The following is a 10,941-nucleotide window of genomic DNA, read 5'->3' as shown; positions in this document are numbered from 1 at the left end:
AATGAGGTTCTGCCGTGACATTAAAGTTTTATATTAACCTTCCTAGTAATGTCGGACCAGTGGTGTGACCCGCTATAACCTGAGCTAGCATTGCAAGGGGAGGCTGCCTTTCAGGAGCTACTTTTTCAAAAACACTAGTAAAAGGAGGCCATAACGGTAACGTGTAGTCTGCTGGTGTATGCTCCTTCTTCTGCAGTCATGTTGGCCGATGGAAAGGCGGTGTGTGATGCTACCAACTAAAATTTGCCACTACAAGAGTGGAAAATTTTTCACTGCAGTGAGTCTGATCCCTTAACTCACAAGTCAAGACAGTGTCTTGGTTTCTGTGCCTGCAGAATTGAGCCTCAGGTACTGGTGCAACAGGCAAGGCTGAGAGTTGAGGCCAAGTTCCGAGAGCGGCCAAGGGAAGGTGTCTCTGTCTCAGCAATGCAGGCAGTGCTGTTCGAGGTGCCTTCAGGGGCTGGAGGCACCCGGGTGTTGCTGGCAAGTGTGATGCAGCACTTGGCAAGATCTTCAGCTTCTTGAGCAGCAGGGGAAAGGCTGAGCAGCGTGGGATAGGGCATCTCTGTCAATTTAAATGCTGTTGTTTAGGCAGCTGAGTCACGCTTCATCCGTCTTTTGCTCTGTTGTTTACTTCAGAGGTTATAAAAGGATGGAAAAGTCTCGAAACTTCAGTTTTGGTGCTGATTTGCCAGATACTGGGCCATGACTTCTTAGCTTTTGCCTGGAGAATGTGGGAGTTTGTAAGGAACTGACTAAAGGCCTGGCTAAACCCAGAGCTACTTTCCCCTGAGGTCAGATGGAGCCTTTCAGTCCACAAAGGTGTAGATGTTATGGGAGAGGCCTGAGGCTTTCACTTCAGTATCATCTACTTCTGAGTCTGTTCTGCAGAAGCTGTGTGACACTGGGCTGACTGATATGGGTGATGTATGTATCCTCTATATTTTTACATCTGAACCAGATTTGTATGGTTCTGGAGTAAACCCATCCCATTTGTTTCACTGTGCTATTTGTGTCTAAACAAGCCTGAGATTTCATTATTTTATTAATGAAGATGAAGAGGACCATTTCTCTCTCTGTGTTTAACCCTATTTGGAATTTAAGTGAAGAATTCTTAGTAAGAGAATTACTTTGGATGGTTTGTCTTTAGAAGCAAGTGTGGTTTTGTCAAAAGAATGAAGTGGCCTGTGCGATCTGCCATCAAGAAGGCAAAACTATTATTTAAGAAAGTGCCAAGAGATTCAAGAATGGAAGAAAGAAAATCAGAGTATAAAATACGAAAAAAACCCTTAGCAAGCACTGTTACTTTGAAGGGAAGTGAGAGACAGTTGCTAATATCTGAAATATCTGTAGTAAAATCTGTAATATCTGTAATAAAAATAATTTTACAGAAATGAAGATTGGCTCTATAACCCGTTGATCTTTTCAGCCTCTACATTTCATGTTTCTGAAGTCACATGAAATAATTATTTCAGTCTCCTCTTTTTTTCTGAAACTGAAATGTTAAAGAGTTTTGTCCCTTGCGAGATTTCCTTCTCATACATTTTGCCTCCACTGCATGTTAGCATGATTGTGCTTGAATTGGCTCCGAGTAAGAGACCCTAGGAACTGGCAAGAATCTAATGGTGGTAGGATATATCTTAGTTCTGACATTTTGTTTATTTTTTTGTTAGTCTCGGATGTAAATGTGACCTTTATGTGGTTAGGATATGTGTGGAAACTTCAATAATGCTGTTTCACCAGGAGGTGATGATTCAGACTGTTACAGCCATGCATGTGCCATCTCAAACTTGATAGCAGGCATCTGAAACTGCTTCCAGTTGTTGGAGCCTACCATACCAGTAACTTGCTAGATTTGCTTGAAGTTGTTGTTGCCAATTCATTTTCCTTGACAAAGTGTTTTCATTCATTTAAAGACTACTGTAAAAGTGCTTTTGGGATTGGAAGAGCAAGGGTAGGAGGAAGAACTGTAAATTGGTAAGGAGTGGCAGTAGACTGAGTGTTCTTTGGCAGCATTTATTCTGCTCTTTTTTTTGGAATTAGAGTCTGTTGTTTCCATGAGGTGCTTGTAATTCCTACTGTAAAAGTGCTTTTGGGATTGGAAGAGCAAGGGTAGGAGGAAGAACTGTAAATTGGTAAGGAGTGGCAGTAGACTGAGTCTTCTTTGGCAGCATTTATTCTGCTCTTTTTTTTGGAGTCTGTTGTTTCCATGAGGTGCTGTTGTAATTCTGATTCCTATTCAAGATTTTTTCTCTTTTGGTGCAATTAAGAGTTATGTATTTCGGTGATGGTAATGCTACAGCAGTCACAGGAAATACATGTGTACAGCTCCTATGCAACTCTTTAACATTTTAAAAACAATTTTGCTAGCATATTTGCGTTTATTTAAAAGAAAGTATTTGCTAGGTCATTTAATGCAAAGCTGGGTCAAATACTAACATGGAAAACACAAGGGGTAATGGATATAAGTTGTTCCTGGGGAGATTTTGATTGGACTCCAGAGGAAAATTTTTCACCATGAGAGCAATTAGACATTGGATTAGTCTTCCAAGAGAAGTGGTGAATTCCCCAACCTTAGACAGTTTTAAGGCTCAGCTTGACAGGGTGCTGCGCCATCTCATTTAAACTGTATTTCTTTACCTTAAAGGGTTGGACTAGATGTTCCTTGAGGTCCCTTCCAGCCTGGTAACCTATGATTCTATGATGATTCTAATATTAAATGTAGTTTTTAATTTTTTTTTAACTTTTATTAATTTTTGTGGTACATCATTATTTTATCATGATTGTGTCTGCAGTTTAGGTATTTGGAAGCAGCTGTGCAGCCTTGTAAGCCAAAAGGTATGCAAGTGAATGACCAACTGTTGCTGCAGCTGACAGGTTTGAATAAGTAAATATAGTGGTGATTGGCTTAGTTGTTTTTTCTTTCTTTTCTTAAAAAGACAGAAACCCGAACATTTTTTGAGGTGAAGAGACGGTGAGGTGCAATACAGAAAACCGCAGTTGGATTGTCCAGCTGTACAGTCAGGAGGACTTTTTGGAAAGAAGAACCCCCTGAAATATGGGCAAGGGCTTATGCTGTAAGGAGAGAAGAAGAGAAGGGCACATCATTGTCTGGGAGCTTTGTTGTGTTCTTACATGAGGAAGTCTTGACTCTTCCCTTGGGTTTGAAGGAAGTGGGAAGGGAGAAGGGGAAAGAAAATAGGCTCAGAGAGATGTAGGAGGGTACTGTATGATCTCAGTATAACGGTTGACCAAAGGTGGCAAAAGGTGCAACAAAACCTGGAGAAGGCCAGGGACACTTAAGTAACTCACTGGTAAGTAAATTCTGTGTTGCCACTAAATTCAGTAGTTAATGTACGTGCAGTTTCCTGATCCTTCTCATGACAGTAACGTTGTTTAATGTGAAATTTGGCCTTGGGAGATGTGCCAAATGAGGTGTGGAGCATCCCGGTCGCTAGTTCTTGGACATCTGAGTATTGAGCTCATTTTTCTACTTGCAAAAAGAAAAAAAAAAAAAGGAGCAATTTTTGCCAAATGTCATATTCACTTGAAGGTGACAATAAGGAAAAGGAGCCAAATGGAAACAGTTCATCTTCAGCTGAAGCGTTCAGTGAGGCATGAATAAGTTAGAAGCTAACATGTTACAGATCTCATGACAGTTCAACGTACCTTTTTTTGTCTCACTCTGCTCTGGAGAGACTAGAGAGAGAAGGAAATTAACTGAAGGTACTGTGCGAAAACAAGGAGGGGCAAGCAGGGTTAAAAAATGCAAATGGATGTAGTGATATTGTGAATAAAGGAGTGAAGAGGAAGTGAAAAACGGGTAAATGAAATCTAGTGTAATGGCAACCTTTATAAAGCTTTATTTTGGGGAGAGATTCTCTTAATAAATGAGAGTTTAATAGTAGAACTTCAGAGATGAGGAAAATAGCTATTGATGGAGGAAGGACATACTTTGCAGACTCACTTTGGTCAGCCCCAAATATTCCGTAAAATCTGGGATTATCTGTCCTAGGGATGACGTATGAGATTGAGAGGCTTGCTCTCTAGAATAGACTGAAGGCTTTAAGTTCTCAGGCAGGACACTGACTGTGTGTTGTTACTCCTGCTTACCAGATCACCAGCATGGAGGTTAAAACCGGTGAAGATCATTTGAAAGTCCATAAAATGAAGAAGAAGGTATTGAGAAAGCAAGTCAGAGCTCAGCATACACTGATGAGACATGAAGGCATCGAGTGCGTCTCCCATGCCACACAGGTAGTTCTGATTTTGATGGTAGGGTGAAAGTGCTGCTCATCTGTGTTCTGTTCTCACATGTGCTTTATCTAAAATACAGTTCTCCTCTAAAATGCACTTGCAGCTGTTGAAAAGAGGACAACTTTCTCTTCCCTTCCACTAAAAGAGACAAGATGGGAGGGAATTCTGCTTTCTTATGATGCTCAATGAACTTTACCATAAGCCACTAACCTAAGAGAAGGCTATTCAGCTTTTGAATGTGAAGTTTTCTGCTGCTGTAGAGTTATAGTAGATCAGAGAGTGACCTCGCAGATACTGGTATAGCAAAAAGTGGCCAGGAATCTGCAGACAGAAAGAGAAGTTAGAGAATTTGTAATTTCCCTCCATCAGCTGTGAGGAGATGCTAATAGCTTAAAACACTGTAGAGAAGTATCATTTACTCCAGTCTTGTTCATCTTGATCCTGCAAATTCTCCCCATTCAAATATGGAAACATTGGTTAGATCTTTATACTTTTTTGTAACAAAATTTGGCCTAGTCTTCACTCAGATTTCACACCATGTGGACATATGCTAAAATGACACAGCAATCCTGTACGTATTTTATGCTCTTTGGAGCAGGGCCTGTGTTTTTCTAGTGTTGCTTGGAAATGGGTCTGTAATCTGAGACTTGTTTACCTTGATGCTGCCCCAGATGTCAAATTATCAGAGAATCGTAGAGTGTGCTGGGCTGGAAGGTACCTTTAAAGGTTGTCTAGGGCAAGCCCCCTGCAGGGACATCTTGAACCAGATCAGGTTGCTCAGAGCCCCATCCAGCCTGACCTTGAATGTCTCCAGGGATGGAGCCTCCACCACCTCTCTGAGCAACCTGTGCCAGTGTTTCACTACCCCCATTGCGTACATCTGATCTATCCGAAGAGTAATTTTGGGGTCCAGCAAGATGCTTATCAATGACAAAACATTTGTATAAGTGATGTATGAAACAAAATCATGGTGCTAATGATAAACTTGTGTCAAGAATACTGTCTAATTTGTGCAAGAGTCTAATTGTATTGAAATGGCTCAGTGAGGAGAACATGGCCAGTTACTAGACATGCTGCTGCTGTCTAGTCGTGGTCTTTGTAGGTGAAGTTCCTACAGCCAGTGAAAGCACTAGTTTGAGTCTCTGTATTTCCTCTACACACATCAGTCTCCCCATTAAAAATATTATAGAAAATAACAATAATTAATAATGTTGTTACCCTTGAAAAATGTGATCAGTAATGGACAGCCTGATGCAGTGCCAAGAACAAGCAGTAACAGTATTGCCATCACAAAAGGCATAGACACAGCAGTACTCACTCTATAAACATTTTTTTAATAATCCTTCCCTTCAGTTTTAAACCCAATTTTCTGCCTTTTACTGAAGTGAAATGCTATCATTTGAAAAAATTGAACACTTTACCAGCTGCCTTCAGAAAAGGTCATAGAACATTTATAGACTTTAAGGAAAAGATTGTCGGAAAGCTTTCTGGAAAGGTGTTACATGGAATCAATCTGAGTAAATTGTTGCTAGCTGTTTGGAGTAACCGTTCAATCAAAACTTTAAGACTGCATCCTCATTAGACCTTAAAAAAGGACTTAAACTTCTTTCAATTACTATGATTACATAGTTATGGCATACAGCTATTTAGATGTCAAAAGAACTTGTTAATTTATTTTGAAAAGGCCTATATATTTTCAAAGGATATTTCTTGAATAATAGTACTTTCAAAAGTTCTGTTGTATTGTTTCTTCTAATATTTGGCAGGCCAGCAACAATCCTCACAAACTGCGTACTGCTTGATAATTTTGGACATAAATCACCATGAAAGCATAGAATTAAGCAATTAGGCATTGTACATGAAGTAATCTGTATTAACTAAGGATGGGACATAAGTCCCTTTTGCTTGTAAAAACAAGAGGGAGACTTTTCAGATAAGACTACTGGAGCAGAACTAGATGCTCTTTTTTTAGTGCCTGCTGGCTTTATTTGTTGAACATGATGTGTGGGAGATGTAAGATGTGACCGGGGAGATAAATCTCTCTGTGCTTGAGCTACTGCTGGGCAAAGATGAGAAAACTTTTCTTAAAATAGTCACGGTCTCCAAAGGTTTTTCTGTTTGTTTGTTTTGGTTTTTTTTATTAGTGATAACAGGTCTCTGGAAAAACTCTTCTTTGCATATCTCCCAAATAACGTGTGCCAGTGTCACTGTCTGCCTGCAGTTCACTTGACAGACACACACGCCAGTTCACAGTTTCAGTGCTCTTGTAATAGTAACTGCATGCATTAATTGAGGACGTAGCTCTGATAGAGACTGCAAGCCTATCTGCTAGAATATATGCTGGGCACACAAAGGTTCCCTTAGCCTCATATACCAGTCTCACTGAAATGTAAATATCTTGTGTGAAATACAGAAAAGAGTACTCATGGGCTTAATTTTTCTTCACAGAGCTGCCCTCTTGGTAGAGGGTTAGTTTTAAATGTAATCACTAATTCTTCATCTCTTTTTTTTTTCAATTCCTCTTCAATTAGAGCCTGGTTATTGCCAATGCTGGTCTTGGTAATGGGATGAGTAGACAAAATCTGCTCAAGATAGTAGAAGAATATGGATTGGTGGAAACACTCTTAATGCCACCGAATAAGCCATATTCATTTGTGAAATACGGGACAACAGAAGAAGCCAAGAAAGCCTTTGATGCCCTTAATGGAAAAGAAGTAACTCTGGAAGACCTTGGCCAAAACATTGTTCTATATATTAATTTTGTGGAAAAAGGTATTTTTCTGCTCTTATATATCCAACTTCTACATGTTGCTTCCTTTTGCTTTTGCTTCCAAAGGTGTAAATATAGCTAAAAGCACAGTGGTCTTTGTACGCAGGCACAGAGAATGAAAGCCAGCGTCTAAGATCCAGGATATGAAATAATCTTTACTCCTTGTATTTCATGATAGGATACTCTAATTTGAACTCCATTACTTGGAGGCAAAAGGAAAAAGGATTTAAGTAGTTTCCAGACCACTCAGTGCTGCACATGAAGGTTTTGTGATGAAGGAGCTAAAATTGGGAGCCAGGAGATCTCTGGACAGTTCACTGGATTTCTTGTGTGTCCTTAGTCTTGCAATCTTTCTCTTAGCTCTAAGAAGGGAAATAGGCACAATAAGATTGCTGGCTTCCCCCTCCTCTTCTCTCCAGGCTTTTTTATGACTGACTATAAGCTATTTAGTACAAGAACTTCTGCTCTTTCTACGAGCTTTTAGAACATTTAGTGAAAAAGGTTTCTGATATTGGTCTGTGCTTTCTGCCAGCAAATAGCTTTTTTAAGGTATTAGGATAGCAAATAGAACATCCCTACATTGCCAACATGTTGTATTTGCCTGGATATTGCATTATACTCCTCAATACTCAATTACGTATTTCTTCTCTGGGCAGAGAGTTAATTTGTCAAATCACCAAAGTTCTAGAAAATTTAAATGGAAATGCAGATAGATAAAATGGGAAATTCTTTTTACCATTATTTTGACAGAAAAATCGCAAGTGGATTTGCGTTTGAATAATGTGGGTTCTTGTTGCTCTTATGCAGTAAAATTTTTAGAAAGTTTTGCATGGTGCAGAACTTGGGCCTTACACTGTTTCGTCATGCCAAAACAGGATCATTCATTCACCACAGATGGCCCCAGTGAGGGCTCCATTGTATGATTAAAGGAAAAATTCCTATAACTACTTTATTTTCTTATATGTAGTAAATATCCATATGGAGAACACATGGTCTTGTATTCTCTAAACAGTGATGATGTTCTGTTTTTCCATACATCCTAGTTTTCTGGCAGAATGCTGTTCCTACAAGCTTACCTTCAGGTCTAATGGTCATTGAAAAGATTATTTCTCCAGAGGAAGAAAGGAAGATGTTGGAAAGTATTGACTGGGTAGGAGATGAAGGTACTCAAAATGGTAGGCGAACCATAGAAATCCAGACTTCTCTCACACTGTTTTTTTCCTACAGTTTCAGTTTACAAGAAGCCTGCATCTTGGTAAATGTATTGTTTGAAATCATTGTATTTGGTCTTAGTATTTTAGAAATTTAGTCTTACATTGCAAATGTAACTCCTGGGGGCTGAATATCCTGAATTGATATTCTAGTATAGATTTATTTGAATAATATTCCTGCATCCAGAAACAACTTAAGTATTTTTTAGGTGTCTTATGCAAAGCACAGGACTGTTCTGTGAAGAGCACTGAATCACAGAATATTAGGAGTTGAAAATGACCTCAGAAGATCATCTAGTCCAACCCCCCTGCCAGAGCAGGAACACCTACAGTTGGTCACACAGGAACGTGTCCAGGCAGGTTTTCAGTGTCTCCAGAGAAGGAGACTCCAGAGCCTCCCTGGGCAGCCTGTGCCAGTGCTCCATCATGCCCACAGTAAAGAAGTTTCTTCTCATGTTGAGGTGGAACCTCCTGTGCTCCAGCTTGCACCTATTGCCCCTTGTCCTGTCATTGGACATCACTGAGAAGAGCCTGGCTCCGGCCTCCTGAACTCACCCATTACATCTCATAAGGGAGATGTTCTGCTCCTTTAATCATCTTTGTGGCTCTGTGCTAGACTCTTCCAAGCAGTTCTCTGTCCTTCTTGAACTGAGGGGCCCAGAACTGGACACAGTATTCCAGACGCGGCCTCACCAGGGCAGAGAAGAGGGGGAGGAGAACCTCTCTTGACTTACACCCGTTCTAACACACCCCAGGATGCCATCGGCCTTCTTGGCCACAAGGGCACATTGCTGGCTCATGGTCATCCTGCTGCCCACCAGCACCCCCAGGTCCCTTTCCCCTGCGCTGCTCTCCAGCAGGTCAGTCCCCAACCTATACTGGTACTCAGGATTGTTCTTTCCCAGATGCAAGACTTTACACTTGCCCTTATTGTATTTCCTAAAATTTTTCCCCGCCCGACTCTCCAGCCTGTCTGGGTCTCGCTGAATGGTAGCACATCCTTCTGGCTGATTTTCCTTGTAATTTGATGTCCAGCTGGGCGGCTGTGTCTGCTCTTAAATCAAAAAGAAGCCAGTGAAGCACACATTCCAGATGCTTTTGTGCTTTCGCTTGAACTCTGTGGAGTTAAATCTCCTACTAAACAGATCTGGGAATGTACTTCAAAGTTTTTTGTCTAAATTTTGTTCCTTGAAAGGTTATATTGACCTTAGCTAACATGTAACTTGGTGATTGGTGAAGGAAAGGATTGTGCTGTATCTGTAGGATGTTAATCAAGTGCAAATTCTGAGATCAGGGCAAGAATAAAGATGCGCTGAACAAGGCTAAAGAAAATTGTTACTTTCTCCTTGCATATACAATACCACCATCAGTTTGACTTCAAACAGCAGTGAGTATGATGCTTGATGAAATACGAAAGGTAACAAGGCAGAAGTGCGTGCCATGAAGGACGAGGGTCACATTCATTGTTTTGACTGTTAGTTAAAGGGTGTTCAGGTTTAACAGGCCACATGGAATAGAGAAGCATAGGGAATTGCCTGTACTGATTTATGTAGTCCAATCTTACTTTAAACTTTTGTGTTTTTATAGTCCAGAAGACTTTAAAGCATAGAAGAGTAAAACATTTTGGATATGAGTTTTGCTACGATAACAACAATGTTGATAAAGACAAACCTTTACCTGGAGGTGAGAACTTCCCAATTAAATCATACCTACCTTGCAGCGATATTTGAACTGTTACATAAAGCCTTTCAGCTTCACTAAGATATGGATGTGAGATTCCAAATAAGAGAGGTGAGAATCTAAGGAAAGGAGAGCCTTCACTGTGTCTTAAGCAGATACCGAGCAGTGCTTTTGAACGAGATCCATTCCAAATTACTGTGAGTGCTTGAAGTTTGTTTTCAGTCACTTGCAGCTAGGGGTTGTTGCCCTTCCCTGGAGGTAAGGTTGTTGCCCTGCGTTGAGGTCCAGTCGAATAAGGTTTTGGGGATTATAATTGTCTTTTTTTTTTTTTTCCCTTTTGTTTGGTAAAATAATTATGTAATTATGATACTAATTTGTGGAGGGGTTGTGACATATATTGCTGTGTATATTTACCTTGACTAGCTTGAAGCTTGCTTGGATGCACACCAAAATAGAGTTCCCTTTGGACTGAAGGCACTTTTGAATAGATTTCAATAAGTCTTTGGAGTTGAGAGCTGTGAGTCAGTGCAAAGCGAGTGAGTCATCTTATAGACTTAACTTTTCAAAAAGTGAAATAGGAGAGTTGAATTCGTATAAAACTTGAAGGTCTTTGAAGTGATGCATTTGTACTGGGGTGGATGTAGCTTCCAACAGAAAGATTCTGATTATATTGAGATTTTAACAGTGAAGCTATATAAGGCTAAAATCGTTGATATTTGAGCTGTTTTCTAGTCTCACAGCTAGAAAAAATTATGTGTGAGAAAAGCATAAGCACTTCCCTGGGGGAGAATGAAGTGAATTTATTAAAAAATAAAAGTCAATAGGTTCATGGAAGAGCTATTACTAGCATATTTGTGGGTGTTACTGCAAACAGAATTTTACAATGAAGTTCTCAGGTAAAATAGAAAACCAAACATTCAGAGGACTGTAACTTTTATTGCTGTTTCAAGACCAGTTTAACTTCAGCAGATTTTTTTTGTGATATTTAATCTAATTCAATAACAGATTTTTAGGGGGTAAATT

General features: G+C 39.9%; 1 protein-coding gene across 1 annotated transcript in view; it reads left to right on the top strand.

Annotated features, from left to right (window-relative positions):
- Positions 1–4,125: 4,125 nt before the first annotated feature.
- LOC104278603 (alkylated DNA repair protein alkB homolog 8-like) overlaps positions 4,126–10,941 on the top strand; it is a gene marked incomplete at its 3' end in the record, with an annotated part of 29,592 nt that continues 22,776 nt past the window's right edge. The window contains exons 1-4 of the mRNA XM_009875628.1: positions 4,126–4,257; positions 6,789–7,029; positions 8,071–8,202; positions 9,826–9,921. Of these exons, the coding sequence (XP_009873930.1) occupies positions 4,126–4,257; positions 6,789–7,029; positions 8,071–8,202; positions 9,826–9,921 (601 nt within the window). The remainder of the gene's footprint in view (positions 4,258–6,788; positions 7,030–8,070; positions 8,203–9,825; positions 9,922–10,941) is intronic.

This window comes from Apaloderma vittatum, unplaced genomic scaffold, assembly GCF_000703405.1.
Source record: "Apaloderma vittatum isolate BGI_N311 unplaced genomic scaffold, ASM70340v1 scaffold21968, whole genome shotgun sequence".
Taxonomy (NCBI): domain Eukaryota; kingdom Metazoa; phylum Chordata; class Aves; order Trogoniformes; family Trogonidae; genus Apaloderma; species Apaloderma vittatum.
This window is presented reverse-complemented; position numbering and strand designations above follow the sequence as displayed.